This window comes from Anser brachyrhynchus (assembly GCF_964034855.1).
Source record: "Anser brachyrhynchus genome assembly, chromosome: 7".
NCBI lineage: Eukaryota > Metazoa > Chordata > Aves > Anseriformes > Anatidae > Anser > Anser brachyrhynchus.
Window position 1 is genome coordinate 17,286,804 of NC_137701.1, and position 22,047 is coordinate 17,308,850.

Here is a 22,047-nt window from a genome sequence, read left to right on the forward strand (position 1 = left end):
CAATGCAACCTCTTGTACCCTGGAGCTTCACCACTGGTACAGAGTACCATTTAGATTGTACATTGCAGCAAGGGCAAACAGTCAGGCACATTCTGTGAGATGAGTCAAGTACTCCAGCTGTTTTTTTTCACAAATCCTTAGCTAGATGTGGAAAATTTGAGGTCCAATGTGTCATTATTGGAGACTTCTTGGAATTTGTTTAATTTTATTTGAATTCAGATAATATCACCCACATCCTTTTATTTGTGAGCTTTTTTCTGTGTTTATTACTTTGGTAGGTTATTTGCATTTTTAAGTAAAGTTCCAATGTGATTTTATTGAAATGTGCTCTCATTAAAAATTATACAAAGAGCTATTGATGTTATTAAGCTCTACACAATTGATGGAGAATGACTTTTAATGTGTTTCTAGATTTTGTCTATTTTAATCTGTCAAAGTTGCTTAATTAAATAAATAAATGCTAGAGTAGATTGCGTGTCTACAGTAAGGTGGAAAAGTTTGTATATTTAATACCTAATAAACCTCAACTTGTGTTACTGTGTCTAAACATATTGGCAGTACTACTCGAATTCAGTCAATATATTCTCTTCTTTAGTAACATTCAAATTTTGAATGTAGCTGATAAAAAAGAAAGATTTATCTAATTTTATTCTTTACTGACAGACTTGTGGTTGTACCCAGTCTTATTGTGTTGAATAATTTCAAAAGAAAGAATGGAACTTCAAAGCTAAATTTTTCATTATATTTTGAAATAACTAGTCTTATGTCTGCTCTGAGTTGATGTGAATGAAGTATGTAGCACTGCTGCATGCTTTGTTTATCATTGCACATACAGTAAGATACACAAAAATTACATTGTGAGAAATTGTATGTCTGCACACTTCCTAGAATATTTCCTAGTAATCCTCTTTTCTCCATAAATAATATTCACATTTATTACAAGTATATATTTCTTAGATTAACTGCTTTTTTTTTTTGCTCCAAATCCTCACAATGTTAGGTGTGCAGTTATTTTGGAAATTTCATTTTGTTTATGAACATTTTCAGGCTTTATGATTATGGTACTGAAATTTAACTCATTACCTCTGTAAGATTTATGTATTCAGTGGATATGTGGCTGATCAGTTTCATAACATTTAGAAATTTTTTGCTCTTATTCCTAAAATAAATAAATCTACAATACATTAATCCAGGTAAACCAAAGGGGAGTGACTGAAAGGTTCTGTATAGTACTAATCTACTTAAATATCATCCATGTTTGAGTTATAGATATGCGTAGGGCATTTCCATTATTTCACCATATTTATAACTCTGAGCTTTAGAGTTTTACATATCATAGGTTTGTCATTTTTCCAGCCACATGTGTAATACATGCCTGTCACTGAATTGGAATAAATAGCTAAATTTCATCCATAATTATGAAATAAATTTTGAATACATATTCTCTTTTAATACCATTTCAGTGGTATCCAAATACCTATTTTTTTTTTCCCTTGCAGTTGTTGCTGTTGAAAAAGTTTATTCGTTGATAAACCAATTGTTTTTTTTATCATGCTATATACTTTCCCATATAAGTTAAATGTGAATTCATTCATATGCATTATGCTTTGTTTTCATTTGAATTTCCAGAGTTTATTAGTATGTTTTTTAGCACACTTAACTCTTTTACAAGCACTTAAGTAAATGAGATTAAATTAAGTAAGCACTCCATTGTTACAGGCTATGCCCTTTTTAAAGGTGAGAGGAATCCTTAGAGTAAAGATAACAACTTTAAGTTAAATAATGTAAAGTTTTACACCTGACTGTATCTATTAAGTCTTCCTAATTTTTTCCTGAAATTCTTGCTTTTGGTGTATTATGTTTGCAACAGTAACTTCAGCATCCTGATGAAAAAAAAAAATACATATATGTATATATTTATGTATATATTTTGCATGTGTCCCCTCTGTGCATATTGGCTCCCTAAGGTTAAGTGCCCAAGATGATACTGATCTACAGGGTACTACACAACCAGACTTGGGAAGCATGGGTTCACGGATAAAGGCAAGGAACAAGGTTATAGGCCAAAATAAACAAGTTGATGTAGAAAATACCTGATATATAACCCAGATATGTATCTCTGTTGCTTTTTCAAAAGCTGTGCAATATAAATAGGTTAAATATTAATTCTCTCCCAAACCATCTACTTAGCTACTATAAAATGACAGTTTGTTTAAAATAATCCTTTACAAAGTTTATGATGGCAAACAGGGTGGCCATTGGACAGGAATTTCCAGGATAAGGGGTGGCATAAGGTGTTATCTGCTTGCAAGACAAATGAGTTGATGCTCACATTATTTGTGGAAGGATTGGTGGGAGAGAGACCTAATTGCAAAGGGCCTTAGAAGTTTCTGTTCAACAACTAAACATAAGCTATGCTGATACTCCTTGGTGTCTGATGAGAGCTCTTCCACTAGCAGCTGATGCAAGCGAGCTGTGGTGGCTCTGGTCAGCCATATGGAGTCCAGTCCCTGCCTCATGCTGGAGTTGTTGTCTGTTGAGTTTCAGGATAGTTTTGTTTCTGCTACTACGTTCAATGAATAACATCAAACTTCACATAGACTTTCATTTCGGCTTATAATGGTGGTCATAAATAACTTCAATATCCAAGTACTATCTTCCGTTAGTGTGAAGATCATATTTTTCATTCTCTTCAGCAAGCTGTGGGTTACCTCAGCTCAATTTAGATGTGTATAGGCCATACATCAGTTCAGTCCCCCTTGATGTGAGAAATTGTGCTAGAGACAAAACCAGAACACTGACACCTTACAAAACAAACTATAGGTTAAATTACAACCAGGGTAAATATTTGAATAAAAAGGAACCAGTGTGGAGAAGAAAGTACTGTAGGGATTTCCTAGCCATATCTGAAACGAGCCCAGAAGGACAATCCTATTGATTTTATTCTTATCCTGATGACCTTGTAGCTTGAGTTAATGGTTTCTAAACTTGACTGAAGAGTTTGCAGGACAGTCCTGTTTGTCTCCGTTCAAGGAGAAAGAAAAGTAATGTGGAGCTGAAAAACAAGACTAAGATTTTGTTTGTTCTCTAAATCTTTAATATGTATTTTAATTTGCATGGGTGTAGAAACAATGAAATTGTATTCTTGTGATCTGATCAAGACTGAAATGCAGTTCATTTGTGTTAAGTTATATACTTTCTTTTTAAAGATCTGGAAGTCATCTGCAACTATAACAAGCTTACCTAACACAAATTCTTGAAGAAGGTGCATTTTGGGGAGGAGCAGGGGAAAGCGGAGTGGGCTCATAACAATCTAAAACCCAGGCTATTTCACACTGAGGCATGCGTCGTGTGGCTTCTGAGCCCAAACATGTTTAAGCATATCTGCAGATACATCTATCTGGCAAGGAACCCGTTCCACTTTTTGGAAACTAGGGCTGCAGAGTCATCTGAGGAAATGATCTTTGTGACAGATCCTTAACTGATTTTAAAATTGTCACAGCTTCTGTGACTTCAGACATAAAAATGAATATGCTGTATTTCCTGTAGTTAATGTTAAGATACATTTCAGTTTTTCAGTTCCCACGTGGAACGCTGAACTTCACCTTTGTACACAATGCTGTTAACAGAAGTTGGATACTGGGCATTTTATAGCTGAAAACATTGTGCTCTCATAAATGTTAATTGTCATAGTAGTCTGTAAAATCAAGAAGCACCAAGGGATAACGTAATTTTAATTTTCAAACAATTGTATCTGTTTTAGAATGAAGACTCGTGATTAAAAAAAAAAAAAGAAAAAAGAAAGAAACAAAATAGATCTCATATTTTTATCATAATTGTGGACTTTGCCAGTGGCTGCTATGTGAAAAATTTCTTAAATTTTACTCTTAGCATTTCAGAATATTTGATGTTAAATGAGCAGGATTTTTATTCAGCTGTTCCGTTATTTAGTGAAAGCAGCTCTGATTCTCAAACATGTAGCTGACAGAAAGGATCAGACCAGGAATTACCCATTTTGGGAGGGTTTTCTCATGGAAAGCTTTTCAAAACAAGGGGGAAATTATGTTAAAGCACAAACTGTTTTGTTCTTGTTAAAAAGTTGAGAAAAAACAGAAACTACATAATATATAATAACAATTTGAAAAAAAAATATATATATATGTAATGTGGTTTGAGCTTTGTCCTTTAATTTTAATGAATTTAAGTTATGAAAATATGTCTGCTCTTGGGAACTTAAGCATTAATGTCCTTTTGAGTAAGGTAGCTAAGCATGCTTAAACATGTCCTCTATTGTGTAGGCAAGGAAGAGAAATAAAATATAAATTAAAAATATTTATGGAAGGTAGAAAGGAGAAAAAAAGCCTGTTTTCTTTATAATTTGTTTCTCTTTAGTCCTAGGATTTGAGCATCTAATAACAATATGTGATGGCTTCTTTATAAAAAAAAAAATCCATTTATTATGAACAATATTAAAGCTCATAAATATTAATATCTTTTAAAAACATTGACCAGTAAACACTTGACCCTTAGTAAATGCATGTTATTGGTGCAGAGATGTTTGGAAGGATCTTATCAACATCCACTGGTTTATTTCTTGAAGATGTCTGAGACGTCTGAATTTTAAGTTAGTTTCTTGTATTGATCAGCCAGTCTCTCATTTCCTGAACTAATATTTAGCAGAACTTAGTTTTCTGTTTTTCATTTGAGTGCTAGTGATGTTAAGCAGAGGTGAAGTGGCAGGTGTGATTAAAGTGAATACTCAATATCATAAACTGTTTTGTCTTGAATATTCTTTATCCGGGGACTTGTGAGTTGATGCATATTTCTGTTTTTCTTCATAGGTCCAATGCTTACTTTGCTTATGAACTCTTAACATAAAATTGTTCATTATCAACCACGAAATGTCTCCAGTTTGATGTACCTTTCAATATGCTGTTCATTTGAATGGAAATAATTTTTACACTATTGCACAGAATCAGTCTGACAGTTTATTTTCTGTTGCTTGTCATGTGATACTTTGGCTGCCCAAACCTCTTAGGTATCTTGGTACGTCTCCATGTTTGCATACCCCAAGAATGACATGTTTTTAGGATGTATTGCTTTGAATTCTGCTGGAGTTCTGAGGGTTTGCTTCTTATCTGATTTATTGTTGTGTTGCTATTAATAATTCAAAAATTGACACAGTAAAAAACACATCAGGACAATTTTGTTGCTGCAAATCAAGGCTAAATAAAATTTGCAATGAGTTCATTAAGTGTGGTTACAGTTACTCAAGAGCATCCTGTTAGTCCGTGTTACCTGTTAGTGATATATACTTTATAGGAACCTGTGTGTGTCCATGGTTCTCAACTGCATGGGATCAAGACTGGTCTGGAGAATGATGAAGTCATACTGCATTAAGCAAGAGCAATTACTAGGTTAATATACATATATATATATATGTATATATACATAGTTGAGTTGTTCTCAAGCCAGTGCGATTTTTCTTCTTGCTTGTTCTAGTTCCTCCTCTGTTCACAATTTTGTAACTACCTTTTCATTCTTCTGGTGGCAACATAAAATAATATATCTTCTGATCTATTAAAAATATCAGCAATATTGATTCTTTGGGTTAAAACACATACAAAAAATCTTTTTTTTTTTTTTTTTTTTTTTGAGGGGGGAAGCTCTTATCTGCACAGAGACATAAACAGTAGTAGAGGTTTTGAGGTTCAGCTGCAATTTTCTTCTGGTCTGTCTTATGATGTTGCTTTATCTTAACATGTAAAAAAGAGGAAATTATTTAAGTTAAAATGGTAACTAAAATTGCAGTAATAAAGTTCCTACCAGTAAGGTAGGGAGGAGGAAAAATTGTGGCATAGTGATGTATTATACCAAAAATTGATATGACTTCTTTCTTATTGAATGTTATGTTTAGGTCTCCTATCTATTACTAGACAAAATGGCTCTTTTCCTATGGACTGTACTATATATATTGGGAGTGACTTGGAATTTAAGCAAGAAACTCTGTACATGCTGAACTGTGGAAGTCATTGCAGAGTTTCAATGGCTGTTTTAAAAAAGAGTGAACAGGAGATAAGCTCTTTGATAAGTGTGAATTTACCATTCTTGTGACTTTTTTAGCACATTTTTTTCATGATCAGCACATGTATGTATACTTATAAACTTTATTATGATATGTTGTTGCAAAACTGGTTAAGATTAAGCATGTTTTTGTTCCATACTGAAATTTCAGAAAGTAGTTGAAATGACCAGGGCTGGTTATGATGTTCCTCAGTCTTTGTGTTTGGATTCACAGCCAGTCTTTTCAGACATGGTTGCTGTTTTCTTTCTTTCTTTATACATATGTTCTTGTTGGGAAAAATAATAATAATAATTAAAAAAAAAAGTCCATTTATCTGTAAGGAAAAACTAGGATATCAGTCTACCTCAAAAGGGAGATGTGAGGTTGGAAGATATATTTTGATGCCAGTCTTCATTTAACTATATAACTGGTCAGCCTTTCCAATGAAAATAAAAGGTTACATGAAGGATTGAGACAAAGCTGCTCTGGCCTTTCTTTGCATCTCAAGTTTCCGTACAGATCTAAATCTGACTCTGGTATAGATGCAACACTTGTCTCATTAGTCAGTTTTTCTCTTGTCAGGGGCCAGTAATGCTGACTGATACAAATGGATGTGAGCTGTCCGAGAGGGGCAGGCAGGAGTTTACTTGTGTTATTCTGTTCAGAGAAATAAAATACATTTTTGTTTAGCTGATTTCTTAGTGTTGAAATATTTGTATTTCACAGTTCTGTTATTGTTATTCTTTGACACTTGCTTACAATGACGGGAGAAAGTTGCTTGGCTGCAGGTCCAATTCATTTCTGAAGAGTACAAAGATTTTATGTAAGGGTCCTTTCTGAGTTTCAGGAGAGACCCACCTCTGTCTCGTGATATGTTTGAGAATGGCCACGGTTGCAGGTTAACCCACTGCAGAGAGAATATGCTCTGTGACAAGATGGATATTGGTCTGTCTTCTCTCTGATTTTGAAGGACTAAAAGTTCTTGACTTGTAGGATTTTAAGAACAATCTGAGTAATTACACAAACTTTATTTTTGTGCATTACTATTTATATAGATTATCTTTGCCTTGCATACATCTTCAATCCTATACATCTTCCTGAGATAATTATTTTCTTGTATACAAAATATAACTACTTTTAATGACTTGAGATAAAAAATGAAATGCTTCTTTACCTGTATGCCCTTCTTTAGACTTTCTCTAGAGGTCCCATTTTTTAAAAATATGCAACGAAAGTCAGTCTTTCCATTATTGAGTTTGTCTCTAAGAAGTGAATTTTTGGAAGAACATAGTAAAGAAAGATGTTATTTTTACCTACAGAATGTGAAACTGAGAAGAGGAAATCTTAGTCTGAGTTATCCTAAGGTCAACCATTTCTGCTCATCTCCCATTAAGTCTGCTTAACTACTGTATACCAGTTAAATTTTCCTTTGAAACTGATAAAATGAAAGAAGGTATGACATGCTCAGTAGAGCAACAGGCATGGAGAAAAATGCAGGAATAGTAAAATTATACCTTTCTTCTTAAATAAGTGCAGATTGGTCAGGAGCGAGGGAGCTCCTTTCTCCCACTGCCCTTTGCTGAGTGCAGGCACTTGTTAAAGTACTTACTTTAACTGGCACTACTGCAGTCAGCAAGCCTGAACCACTTAACTAATCCATTCCCAGCAAAACATACTTTTGTGTATTGCAAGAGGAAGTGAAAATGAAATTTAAAAGTACAGACCACCATTATTCATCTACCTTTGAAAGGAGGTAGGGTGCCCTAGCCTTGCAGGCTGCTCTGTGCAGCCCTGTTGCTAGAGGCTCATGTCTTCCTTGGACCTGAAAGAGAGCATCCCAGGTAAAGTACAAATCCACTGAAGTAGTGACCTGGAGTTGCCATGAAATAGTGTAGAGCACAGAATAGCAGGGCTGAGGTACAGAGAGTCACTACACCAGTCAGAAAGTGTGGGGAGATGAGAAGCAGGTGACTTTTCAGGCCCAAATTCATATGCTGGAAGCATCCTTAACTGCTTTGCCAGCCTGACCTGCAGGGCAAATTTAAAGACAAGTGAATGTAGGGCTTTAATGTCCCTCTGTTAGGCTTGTAGGTAGGTGCTGGCTCCATCTGCTGCCCGGTACAGCATTTAACAGGTCCTGTAGACTCGTTTCTCTATCCTCTTGCTCTTGGTGCAGGAACTCATTTGCATTTGGTGGGTGGGGGTGGACATAAAAGAAGAACCCTCCACTGTGATCCTATCAGATGCTTGATGCTGGACCAAGGAATTTTGGAGCAGTTAGTAAGAATGATATGGGAATTTTTTGATATAAATAAAGAGGGATAGGGCATTTTATCATCATTATTTGATTGCTAGAGTAGACATGGAAATTAATTTACTGTTATCTCAGAAATATTAATAATAATTATGGTGCAAGTTATCTTTTTGAGGTGTTTGGTACAGTTCTACAGCTGTCAAGATGAGGAGGCTTTAAACACTGACTCATGCACAGTTAAGTGGTCCTCTGCTTAAGACAATTAAAATTTACTTCTCTAAACTTAAGCTTTATAGTTAAAAAAAAAAAAAAAAAAAAAAAGGAAATATTGAGTAGTATCAATTTTTTACTGAGCCCGTGAGGCCAGATGTTACTGGAGAAAGGGACCTAGGAATAATCGGGTACATTTGGAGAGTACTGATGACAACTCTTCCTCTCAAGGTTTGATTTATCCTGAGTACTTCTTCAAGGAAAGTGTCCAAACCCCCTTCACATGCTTTAAAGAAAATGTAATTGTCTCTAATTTTCTTTAAACTGTCTTTATCCCCTGTTAGGTGCCTAAATGCTGTCTGGCTAAAGGAGGTATGGACTGTACTGTGGAGTCCATGGCGATCAGCTCTTCTTAGTTCCTCTGTTCCTATACATTTATTATCTGTGTTTCATTCTGTGACAATGCATAAAGCTTCCCTAGGGAACTGACTTGCTAAACAAAATCTGTCTTGTAGTATCATTTCGAGTAGGACAGATGTAAGCCTCATCCATGTTATAAGGTTTTGCCCATATATTTTTTTTTAGGACTAGACTATCATGGTAACTGGAATTAGTACTGGATAAGCACGCAAAACTGCAATTGCACTGCTTCAGCAACATTTGCTTAAAGAAGCTTGAGTAGTGATTTTATTTTATTTTTAAGGGTAGCTCAGACTTAAGCTGAGGTGCAGCTGAAGGACTTCAAGTCCCAGACACAGCTGACTCAGTTATCCAAGGACACAGTATCTGCAATTTCTTTCTGCTTCTGTGTAGTTTCAGAGGCTTTTTGAAACTGGTCTGAATGGTAGATAATAGTGAAATAGCCCTCAGGAATGATCACCAGATTAGGAAAAGATTAGTCAAACAGCTTTACACTTCTATTTTTGTTTAGATAACAACACTACTGAAATAAGTGAATTTGAATGAGATTTAGATGGAAAAAATTAATATTCATGTTTGTTGCATTCAAAAAAAAAAGTGGTGCTTATCTGTTTTTCTCTATGACAATTAAAAACTCAGTTATATTTTTATGGGCATAAATTTGTCCTGTCATGGATTGCAATATGTTGGTACTTTGCCAAAGAGGTGGCAGACTGCAGTGCTAATCCATTGAAGAACACAGCAATTCATTTTAAGAAATCTGTGAAAATGTATGCCATTCCAATTGAGCAAACCCAGATGACTAATTAAATTAGATTACTCAAAAATTCATAACAGGTATCTGGAATGACCTCACTGCTATCAGTGCTTTAAATGTCCCTGGAGAACTTGGATTAGCCAAGTGAATACTCTGATGAAGGAAGGGCATCCTCTGTGAGCAGGTTGTCCCATAGGGCTAAAACAGGTGTGTCTCCTATTCCCTGGAGGAAATAATCATACCTAAATGCATGTAAAAAAGGCAGCTAAGGTATCAATAAGAAGCTTAGAGGTTAACATTGCAAGATTAGTTCTTTATCCAGACTGGAAAGAGAGGATGTCATCCATATATTGCAAATAACGTTCTGGGCAAAAAGCTTACTGAACATAACATGATTCAGAGAGAAGGCAATCACTTCATTTTGAAATACTGAGCTTTTGGGCTGGTAACAACATACCTTACACAAAAATCATGTGATGCTTTTAGAAGCGTAAGCTTTGGATGCTAAAGTGCAAACTGATGGAATTTTCCATCAAAAGTGCAGGGGTGGAGGTCTGACAGTGAGTCCAGGCCTGCGGTGCTGTTCCTGGAGGTTGGGAGGAGGCAGGGTGGTTTTTCTGCTCCCATCCAAAGCCTGGAAATTTTCAGCCAACCTTCTGTACATCTCACACTTGTTCATACACAGCTTTAGGAGCATATGTTTGTATTCGTATTAGATATAAATACTTATGGAGTCTCACAGACATTTAAACAACCATGTGCATCTGTGAACCTGCAAACCTTTGGGGATGGATTTTAACAGGTGTAAATCTGCTTCTAGTTCTGATGCGTCTGTACAGATGCCATCTCTGGAAAGCTCATGCACAATTTGATGGCTTTGTAGAAAGAGAAGGCTGGCTGCCAAGAAAAATTAACTCAGTGTCTTGTGTCAGTTAAGCAGTTTAATTGGCTTTCACACCTAAGGCAGAAATAAAAACGAGCTACTACTTGTCACCATGCTCTGGGGGAGACTGTTCTTTTTGAAGAGTAGCACACATCTGTCTGTTTCAGAGGGAATTCATTACAACAGACCCTGTCGTATTGTACTGGCATTCAGCTGCCTAAGCCCAGACACTTTCCCTCACCCCGCAGCGCAGAGCCCTTGGTCTACTTCTCAGCCACATCTTCCACTTCCAAAATACAATGACATGGATTCTCATGTGCTGGGTGTCTCTGTTCCTTGCAGCTTTCTCCTTTCCCATGACCTGCAAAGTAGCTGTGCCGGGGTAGGAGTGTGCTTTTCACTCCAGCCAGCTGTGGGTATCACTGCTCTGGTGGACTGCAGAAATACTTTAAGGTTGCAGTATGAGATCCAGTGCAAACCCAGAAAAAATAGCTGCTAACTTGAGCATCACCAAAAAGGAAAAGGATTCAATGTACAAGAAGAGCAAACAAAGAGGCCAGTATCATCATAGCTGCACACAGTGCAATTAAGTGCTAATTAAGTAGAGAAATGATAGATGGAAAGACAAAGAACAGGAAAACAGAGAAAGTGGCAAATGGAGAGGAAGGATTGAAGGGAAGGGAGTTTGGGGAATGTGCAGTTCCCTTCTAATTTGGAGAGGCTGTGTGGGAGAAGATTGGAGCCAATACACAGTCCACAGAAGAACAGACATCTTGCTTCACATTTACAGAGCAGGGGTGGAAATTGTGCTTCTCGGATTGTGCCAGTTAAGCAACTCAGCCCCTGAAAGCAGGAGACTTTTCTCAGCATCTGTTTTACAACTATAGCTTAACACAAATGCTGAGTGAGTTGCACTATGTCATACTTGAATCCTTTTGAAACACCCAGATTAGGATGAGACTGTATAGCCTTCCAGCCCTGTATTTTATCAGAAGTATTTTCATCTGTGGAAATTTCCTGTTGTGCCCTGCCATTAAATGAGAATGTCCATTCAGGGGGGGGAAAAAAAAGAATGCAAAATCTGAGCAGAAACAACCATTAATGTCTCAGATAAGTCTGCCAATAAATTCCCCTAATGAGTGAACCTGTGAATTAGGGATGGTAGTTCCTTACATGGTTTCATTTCTTTTCTGTTCCTTCTTGCATCAGGATGTTGTTATTTTCATAACCCAGCACTCAAATATCACAAGGTAATTTTGAGCCATTACTAGTACAAATTTGAACAAGTCATTGGCTTTCTCTATCCATTCTGAGTATTATTTATGAAAAAGACCAGTCCTGCCAAAAATATGAACTTTAAACTGATCAATATGCCATTATCTGCTTAAAAATGTAAATAAAAAAATCACTGCCTCAGCTGTTTTTATTTATTTTTTTACATTTGCTATGCTGCTGCTTCTAATTTAAAATTTTGTTCTGAAATGCTACAGAGAGAGGCAAGAAGGGCAAATGAGCAGTTTTTATGAGATTGTCTTTAAAATGGGATTAATGGGGTTTTAAACTATTAGCCCTTAGTATAGTACACCTGGATGTGTCATTCATTCTTTTTATGGCTTCATAAGAAACTGTCTTTTGATACTTCTTGTCTATGTTAAACTTTTTGGCATAATAGTACTCAGAAACAGTATGTTTCTTTTTTTTTTTTTTTTTAAATTCCTAAGCCTCTTACAGTCATCGGAAGGATTTGAATGTATTTTCAAACTAAATAATTGCTTAGAAGGCTGTATTAAACTTACATTTTCATGTCAGTATAAATGTCTTTCTCATTTTTTATCATCAATCTGACATTTCTGCGACTGCAACCTACTCTGCTTCCATTTATGCCATGAATTGATGATTGGTTTGCTAAAGTCCATTATCCCTTAACAACAGAGAGAAGCATGCTGATTAAAAAAAGTCATGAGCATACTCGTCTCCCAGAGCCTTTACCATATTTTCATATTTCTGGTGTCAAACGAAAGGATGGCTCTCAAGATAGAGTTCCTTTCAAGGTATTCTTGATGGCAGAGTCAAATACTTTCAGTACAAATGAGACAGTATCTCTTTCTGGTATCACCATATGCCACAATATGCCTGCCCTTGCACAAGTTGTAGGAGGTACTTTCAGTAGTCTGAATCCCTGTCTCCTATTGCCTTTTCCTATTTTCTTTTGCCCTGAAAGCACTCATGCCTTCATTCAAGCACAAATAGCTTCCCCAACCTGACCGTGAAATCCTTTGCACCACAATTTGGAATCTCTAGGGCATGAGAGTTGCTTCTTCCTCAGCAACAAAGTGCTTTGCAAATGGCATAGGAATGGTTAAGCTTTAGTGGTGGTTGTGTATTTTTTCTTTCTTTCTTTAAATGTTGTGTCATCACTTTCTAAAAAAGCTGATTGTGTTTAAGGAACAATGTCACTGGCTTTTATCTGTTGTGATGGGATAACTGCTTTCCAGCTCTAGTAAAGATGTCTGAACAGGTCATTTAAAAAAAAGTAGAAATCAGAATAGAACATAGCAGAGAAGATTTGGTATTATATAGCAGGGCATATCATGCACTTTTTTTTTTTTTTTTTGACTTTGGGAAAGTCACAGATGCTTTAATTCATTACATAGAAAACCTGATGTACTTGTCATCTGTATCCTTTTTGGTACTGCTTACTTACATCGAAATCTCTTAGGTCAGGAATTCTTGTATGCAGAGTTCTTAGTATTGTGAAGCTTAATGTCTACTTGACACCTCTCAGCATCCCTGTAATACATAAAATTAAAAATCATCAAGGGATATTTTATAGAATTTTGTATAGACTAGCTTGTAGCTAGTTAAGCTCTGTGATTCCCCTCTATTCACGTTATTTATGAACTCTTTTTATCATTAACATTATGATGAATATATATCTATTTGAATTTTGGAAGCAAAAGCTGGGGAAGATATATGTGCAACTTAAAATTTTGCTGTTTTCAAGTATAACCTTTTTTTCTATTCTAAACTTTTCTGAAGGTTATACAGAAATCCAGTGCAAACTGAGTTGGAGAACTGGAAGGCTATGAGTCTTTCAGAATCTGTGCTTATTGCAATAAGGAGGGGGCAAGGGGATCTGATGTACCTCATGTGTAAGTTTCTGTTTTCCAGTGCCTGGTAGCACAAGATCCAAAGCAGAAAATAAATTTGTCATTCTTGTTTTCTGACTGCAGGGAAGTACTTACTTAATGGAATGACTCTGAAATGTCTGCTGTCATCTGGACCTTATAATGACAAATATTTATCTTAGGTCAAAATTTTATCTGTGCTTGACAATGTCTCCTGCATGTTCCTGTGTGTCTGTACAGTAGGATCATGTTATTCTGCCAGTCTCCTGACTTCTGTTTTGCTCCTTCAAATTGAGATGATTCTTAGGGATTGCATAAAATGCATTGGATGAAAATGCTGCTTGAATGTGACCTTCAGAAACCCATGCATGTGTGACAGGTTTGCACAGTTGCCTGGTGAAGCTACCTTCCTTGCTTTTGCTTTGAATCCTGCCTTGAATTTTAAAAACAAAATGTGTGTGATTTGGTACTTCCTATACTTAGCAGAATTTGGAGCATGGGTGTGAATCCTTTATTATAAGAGGTAGGATAGTTGTGTTTTTCATTGAACAAAGGTTTTTTTTTTTTCTTATACTAGCTGCTGGTTTAAGTCAGTCTCTCTGGAGAGTACTTGCAGTTCATTGGTATGCATTGCAATATTCCATCTATCTGTCTTCATTATGAATTCATCAAGATCTTAACACTAACATTCTTCTATTCAACATATATATTTGAAAATATTTGGTGGACAGAAATGAGGGTTAAAAATCATGATGGGTAGTACAATAATAATATGGTCAAAAACAGCATAAAAGAACTTACTAGTAATTACTAGATGTAGAAGCTACAGTCAATTTTTTTTTGTGAAAAACTTCGGCAACACTTCTGTATGCAATTAGTAGATGTTGCACTGAACATAAAACCTTGAGAACAAGTACAACAAACCTGAAGAATTGTTCATGCATAGAAAACAAAGGACTAAACCTAAAGGATCTAAGCACAGTCATGCAGAGAAGCCTCTTATGGGTTTGACAGCAGGATGCTATTATTACTGTTTGACGCTAATCTCTATGGAAGTCCCAAGTGCTAAATTTTGGAATTCTGGAAGGATGACTTGCTCTGTGCTCAAGCTGAAAGTAAAGTACATCTACATACACTGTTCATTTTGCTTCAGTCACATCCTGACTGTACAGTTCTCCAGGTTTCTAAGCATCAGCCAAAATATAAGCCTGTTATATCACAGCCTGCTAGGGAGACTTGTCTGTATCAAAGCAGTAGAAAGAATGGAAGTTCAAACACCATGTTTTATGTAGATATTGTTGGATTCTAAGTTACTTTTGTTATTAAAACTTATTAGCCAAAGATAATAAGTAACCTATTACAAATGCTCAAGTATCACTTCTCCAGCCTTGACACATGAGAGATGCCAGGAAAACACAGGGTGTGCGTAGAAATTTAAAGCATTAACTTTGGTAAAAAGATACCACCTGAGGATCTTACCAGTTGAGCTCTCTGTCAGCTCTTCATTCTTGGCTATGGGAGCTGCTCGTGAGCAAGTCCTGAGTGTACTTGCCCTCAGATAAGCGGCTCGACAGCTGCTTATCTTCTTGCTGCTCTGCAGTCCCAGCGTGCATGCTCTTGTGCATGCTTTCTTTCCTTTAATGAGATTTGTGGTAGTAGGTACCAGGCTTGCAGTGAATGTTGTACCGCCTTATCTTGTGGAAGGTCAGCACCTGATAGCTAGCTGGAAAAAATGCATTCATTTTTGTCATATTTCATTTACCATTGTTCTTTGCCTTTTTTACCTTCATTTCTCCCTAATGTTTTTGCTTTCTTTTCACTTCTCCCTATCTGCCTTTCGCTATCTTACAACAACATTTTGCCTTGCCTTTTATTCCATTCCTCTCTCACATACTATGCTGTGTTGTTTTTTTTAAGCCCTTTTCCCCTCATCTTTCTCCTCTGTATTCCACTGTTTCTCTCTCTAGTTTCTCTTCCAGCACCTCCCCTAACCTTTGTTCCTTCTTTAGCTCTTTAGCACCATCTATAATACAGTAGCTGCATGACCGCTTCAGGCTGGTGCTCAAATGGAAAGTGTTCTCCTCTGGCTTCTCTCCTCACCCCCGGCAGGCCAACGCGCTTGCAGTGTGGAGGAGCCATATCAGTACCGGCACTGGCTGGGTATCTCCAAAGGGCCCTGGTCAAGCCCCAAAATAATCAAGGGACCTCCACAATTGTGGGACAGTGGGCGCTAGTAGGAGTAGATGGGAGTTAATATGTGTTTTAAATGGCAGGGAGAGGCGATTTGGAGTTAAAACTTAGACTGTCTGGTCCCAGAAATCACATTTTTAATGTGAGCTAGAGGGCAGGCCAAAACCCTGAAACTGTGGTTAGAGAGTTCTGAGAGTGTGCCTTCAACTGAAGGCCAGTCTCTGAGAGACCAGCTGCTGTGTGCTGTTAAGGGAAATAGAAGGGAGCTACAGTGCATTGAAGCAGCTACTTGGTTGGACCTGAGCATGCCAGTGCGTTGTGATGGCTTTAACAAGAAGCTATCAAGCATTGCCAAAAAGGAGAGGTTACAGACATTGAACAAGTGGAGGGAGTCAGGGAAGCATGCCTGCTGGTTCAGGGGCATGTAGTCCTTGCCATTTTGTCTTCTTATAATGCACAAATATACCACATGCTTATGGAACGTATGAAACACTTCTGCAGTTTACGGTGTACTTAAAAAAAAAAAAAAAGCTTTCAGACTTCACAGAAAATACAAGTAGTAGTATTATTGTCAGCATGAGAGAATGTAGTATTTACTTGGGAATACTGGTCATCTTGCTAAGTCATCTGAGTCTATATAAAATCCACATAAAGTTTCATAGAGTTTTGGTGCTGCCAATCCCAAGTGCGCAATGAGAATGAGTCACATCTTCCAAGATCACAAGATTTGCTTAGAATCAGAGGGGTTTATTTTTAATTGGGTTTCATTTTTATTTGCCTTTTTATGTCAGAACTGATTCATTTTTTCCACTGTTTTTTTTCTGAGATTGTTACCGCTAGCAATGTCCCTCCTTTTAAATAAAAAATAAAATAAAAATTTGAGGGGACTCTTAAGAGTACCAAATAGTTCAGGACATGTAACAAAATCAAGTAATTGCTGCCAATTCATGTTGGCAGGTAATTATTGAAGTAAGCTGCTTTTTAGTAGAGAGGATGAGGAGTGGGAGGCTCTAGAATACAATAAGAAGATTAGGCTGAAGTTTCATGTGTGCTGCTTTGAGTAACCAATAGTCACAGCCTAAAGAAGGGTGTTGTCACTGGAACAGTGTTTTATGAAGGACTGCATACAAAATGAATCTGTTCAGAAACATTTTGTCTATTATTTCTAGGTTTGAGGTAATTTGTTCCAAGCAGTTTGCTTTTAAAAATCCTATTCTCCCTCTCCTCCCATCCTCTCATTTTTATAAAAGCAAACAGGGAAATTAAGTAGTTCTTATCTCTGTACACCTAAGGCAAAGCACTGAAGTGGGAGGGTTCTATACGAAGTTTGTTTCATAATCCTCAGTTTGACTATGAGGAATTGTCTGACTTTACTACAACTGCACAAATTTGCATCAGATAAAGAACTGTCCCTAATGCTCTTGGACTTCCCGGTGGTGCGTGAGTGTGGGTGTTTGTTTTGATAAACTTTTTTTTTTTCAAGCATACTGATTTAGTTGTTCTTGGAAGCATTCTTCTGAGGTGTCAGAAGTTCTGTACAGACCACAGCTGTGTATGTGTTGCAACAGCACATCCCAAAGCAAGATGATCCAGGGCATGGACACCTCTTTCCATTAGCAATTTATTGTTCCAGTCCCAGCTTTCAGGTGTCTTGCCTTTTGCTTTTGCAATAAGAGGTTAACTGTGATTGCACAGAACCGGTCTGTCATGGGGTTTAGTGGACTTGCGGTACTTACCATGGTAGCAGTAGCATTCTGAACATTTCTATTCCATGTTCAAATTAGGGTTGGAGGTGATTTTTGAGCCATGCAATTCCAGGTTTAAAAAATCTCAAACCAGCTCACTGCTGATATTTCTTTAAAGGAAGCATGTTGTATCTAATGAGACAAATTCAGCTGTGAGGTAATCAAGCACTGTGGTAACATCAGACATTCGCTTTTGCAGAACCTGAATTTAGCCTACTGTTTAGACACTTAGTTTTGTGTAACCAAACACCCTGTGTAACACAGGAGTTCTGCAAGGAGTTTTTGCCTCGCTCAAAGATTAGGCAATTAACTAAAAGCAGTTTCAGGGCAGCTTTATTAAAATATACCACTTTAAAAATTTAATGTAGTGGTGACTTGCTTTTTTTTTTTTCCCCCTTGTGGTTTTGTTACCTCAAATTAAAGTGGCACCAGCTACTGACTGTCTCTGCATCACTTCGGTGTAGTCTGAAGAGGTGTCATTCACCAATGAGAGTGAAGTAAAGTATCCCTGCGGCTTTATGGGGCAAGGCATATTTCTTAGCAGCTCGAGTTCAAACCCTACTCAAAACTCAACCCGAGTCAAAAAAGGAGTTTGTGGGAACGTTCCCTTTGCTAGATCTATTGTGCAGAGCTTCATATTTTGCTGAACTAACTGTAGATGAGAAACATGCTTCTGGGTAAGTAATACCATGTGGAGGTTGAAAGCTGTCTCACCTAGCTGCATAATAGAACACTGTATGCTTGCTCCGGCTGAACGGAAGGAAAAATGCACACAGTGTTTCTGCCGATTTGTTTTTTAATAGCAACCCATTAGTGAAAGCTGTAATTGTGTGCTATAGTTTAGGAGCTGGGTAGTTGAATTAGGAAATATTAGCTTTGCGAGTGTCTGTGATCTATTTTTCTAGATACTTTTTCATCTTTAGGTAAACTACATCAGAGAAATACAAATGCCAAAATCAGCATTTGAACTTTCTCTCTTTTTTTCCCTTGTTAAGATGGTAATCATGACATTTTCTGAAGGAAGGCTATAAATGAAAATTCTTGTTAGTAAGCCCATTGGAAGAATATATTAAATATTAAAATAAATTTGTTTCTTACTTGTGAACATGCTGATAGTTGAGCGTAAAAGTTTAATGCCTGATTATTGAATGTATTTAATTTCCTTTTAGTATTATGCTGCTAAATCCTGTTGACTGATACAGTGTTATATAATAGTTTCAACAACCATAAATAGTAATAACATTTGAAATAGGTAATGCCTTCTTGTGTATTTTAAAGAACAGCTTCAAATTATCGAGCTTATGAAATGTTAATACGTTGCAGATTTCACTGTACTGCTTAACAGCAATGTTAAAAATGTGCATGATGCTTTCAGAAAGTTCCTCTTAGGATGTCTTGTTAGGTTGAAAGCAGATAAATTCTCTCCTTCTATCCTCAAAGTCCTGCTTGTAGTTAAAAGATTACCTTGTAGAAAACATTTTTATTTCGTACAAGGCAACCTTATCGGGAGGAATGCAATTGGTATTTTTTTCAGATATCAAAATAAATACTGATGAAATGCTCATTTGCAGTGAATTGAACATTATAAAACACTCCCTGCTCTGTGTATGATCATCCTTGGGCTGTGGAAAATTTGGCTTCATAGGCTTTCATTGTTTTTAAAACATTTTTTTTCTCTCAGTTTGCCGAGAAAGACATGTGTCCATTGACCATCATTTTTGGTTACCATCTTCTTGTTTTAACATTCTAAAGGCAAGAAAATGCCCTAGGGAGATGATTTTGTTAAGGGTTTAGGATTAGTGTAGTTTTTAAATTGGTCAGATTTAAGCAAAATAAGTTGCATGTTTGTAGGTGCTTCAGGACTGCAAGTATAGCTATTTCGTAAGCATTTATGCCTTGCCCGGTCTCTCTCCATATGTGCCCGAGACACTGTGCTCACGTTTCATTTAATGACCACAGTATTGCAGCTTGGGTGCTGAAGTGTTTGTGGTAGGGAAATGCCTTCTGATTTTTCTAGACCTTTGCTTCCCTGTCTCATCTTGTGTATTCAGACACAGTCATGATGATAATTCGCTGTGTTGTGAAGAAATGTGTGCTATGGAAGGTTTTAACAGCAAAGTCTGAGAGAAATCTGCCCCTTTGGTTGTTCCTACTGCTTGCTCAGTGATTTCAGCATTCTGTATTAGAAATGTATTTGTTTTCTCTGAACTTGGAGCCTTCCATGCCTTCTTCAGGATGCTTATTTAAGATCACTGGTCAGACCTTCCCTGTGTACTACCATTATCAAGGTAACAGCAAGATTCATGTTTACCTGCGGATTCTCACTGGCTCAAGTGACGGCCCACAAGACGAGCAAGGCTGCTGCGTGTCACTTGCAGCAAAGGGCTGCTGGGCAGTGCAGACAGCCCCAAATCTCAGTACTGCCTGCTCCCAGGAGATGAGGTCTAGGTGCTGGGTGGTCTGTGCGGGCCAGGCAGTGGTTGTCTGCTGCTCTTGGCCAACAGCTGGCAAGCCCAAGATGACACTGTCCTGGCAACGTGGCTTGCAAGCAGAGGGAGAGAAGTGAGAGTCCCAGAATTGGTATCAAGCCTTAGGGGACAGTTACAGTGCGATGAAAACTGCAGAGCAAATTCTGTCTGTGCAGAAAGTTTAAAGAACAAACAAAGAAACAAACAGAACAAAAAGGTTGTTTTAACTTATCAAAACTGCTTTATACAGAACATGCAGCTCTGTTAAACTGGGAGACCCAACTGAAAGAGGAAACCCAGTAAAACGTGGAAATTTGTGCATGGAAGATAATGTGAATTTTAGCAAGGGTAGGAGCACGAAGCAGCAGTGAGGGCAGAAAAGGGCGTGTTTGAACAGGACCCTGGGCTTACGATGGGTGTCTGGATAGCAAGGGTAATCCAGAAGTACATAAGTACTCCACTGTGACTTTGCCAATGATATTTCTTAATAACAGTAATTTAAAAAAAGCCCTGTCTGTAGGAAAGATGAAGCCAGCCTTACTGTTAAGCAGGATGTTCAGTGATGGGCACTAAACGGCAGCATGCACATAAAATTTGTGTCATAGGTTTGTGTTTAGATAGGTGAATATTCCAGGTGCACACACAGATTTCTTGATTTCTGCAAGTAGATACTTGGCTTTGTTCAGTACTTGAAAATTTGGCCTTTGGGGAAAAGATGCTTTTATGTGCTCTAATACTAAAGTGCTTCCAGCAAACTTTAAAATCGTCACATTCTGGAGTTGCAGAGAACATTGAGATCTTTTGGATTGACTTATTCAAATGTCCTTATAGCTGATGGTGTGCTCTCTTTTGAATAAATTCAGGAAAGATTCATCCTAAGCTGTTTCTATCCAGTACTGCTTTAAAGAAACAGGAAAATATAATCATTTCGTCACTTAAAGCAGCTTAAACCTTCAGGGTGAAAAGGGTTACTACTTAAATTTCAGATGAAAGGAGCGTTTTGTGAATTCATCTGTGTCATGTATTCATACCTGAATTAAAATGAGCCGTGATGTACTGCTGTTTCTCTGGAACATTACATAAACTTCCCTGTTCTGAACCACGCACAAGTTTGAAATGTGCAAACAGAACTGAAAGAAACTTTGCAGTAGTTTCTCCACAAGCAGGAAGCCTAATATTTACACTACAATCAATAGGGTAGTGGACACAAAGACAAGCAGTACTCTCTCCTACAAAACTTGGTTTAGCTGGTAAAAGAAGGTAGGATCCCTGTGAACAACAACTTTATAGTTAAAGATGGGTACGGTTGGGGATGGGTTTGGCTTGAATTCTGCAGAACCTTGTTGGCTGAGATTTGGAGTTGTGCAATTAAAGCAAGGGATTGTTTAGAAACGTATTTGGAACAGATTTCTTCTGGTTTAATTCCAGGGATATTGATCAGGTCTTTCACTTGCATTTTTGTGAGACTTCATATATTAGTTGTGGAACAATCTGGTCCTGATATGGCTTGGCATGGTTTCTTTCTGTATGATATACCTGTATCTTCCTGAAATCCTTTGTTGTGATATTTATTTCTGTTTGTGCTGGGTGCCTTCAGGGGCATGTTCTCAGGCTTGTAGGCAAGGGAAGCAAGAACACAGCCTACCTCAGTGCAACCAGAAAGGGACAAGAGGGGACCGCAAACAGTATATTTAATACTTGTAATTGTCTCAGCTGTAGGGCTGATAATATTAACTGACAATATAAGATGAAATTTTTCAATTCTAGAGGAAGGTTGCTGGATCCAGGAACTTTCCTGAAGTGAAACCTGTCTTGGTTCCTTTCGTTTCCAATATACTTACTGTGAGGACTCTGAAAAATGTTGTTCCCTAAATTCTGTGGCTAGGAATGATTGTAAATAGCATGTGCTATGTGCAAAGAATTATTGA

At 37.2% G+C, this 22,047-nt stretch overlaps 1 protein-coding gene across 8 annotated transcripts in view; it reads left to right on the top strand.

The window, feature by feature from the left end:
* Positions 1 to 22,047, top strand: part of ZNF385B (zinc finger protein 385B) — a 170,422-nt gene that overhangs the window by 57,652 nt on the left and 90,723 nt on the right. Inside the window, exon 1 of one of the 8 annotated variants that reach the window (XM_080600700.1) lies at positions 18,168 to 18,328. The exons of 5 other annotated variants lie outside the window; for them this stretch is intronic. In XM_080600700.1, the coding sequence (XP_080456826.1) occupies positions 18,310 to 18,328 (19 nt within the window). In that variant the 5' untranslated portion in view covers positions 18,168 to 18,309. Of the gene's footprint in view, positions 1 to 18,167; positions 18,329 to 21,021; positions 21,380 to 22,047 lie in introns of those variants that run through there. 2 more of the 8 variants (XM_080600703.1, XM_080600705.1) reach the window with 2 other exon arrangements.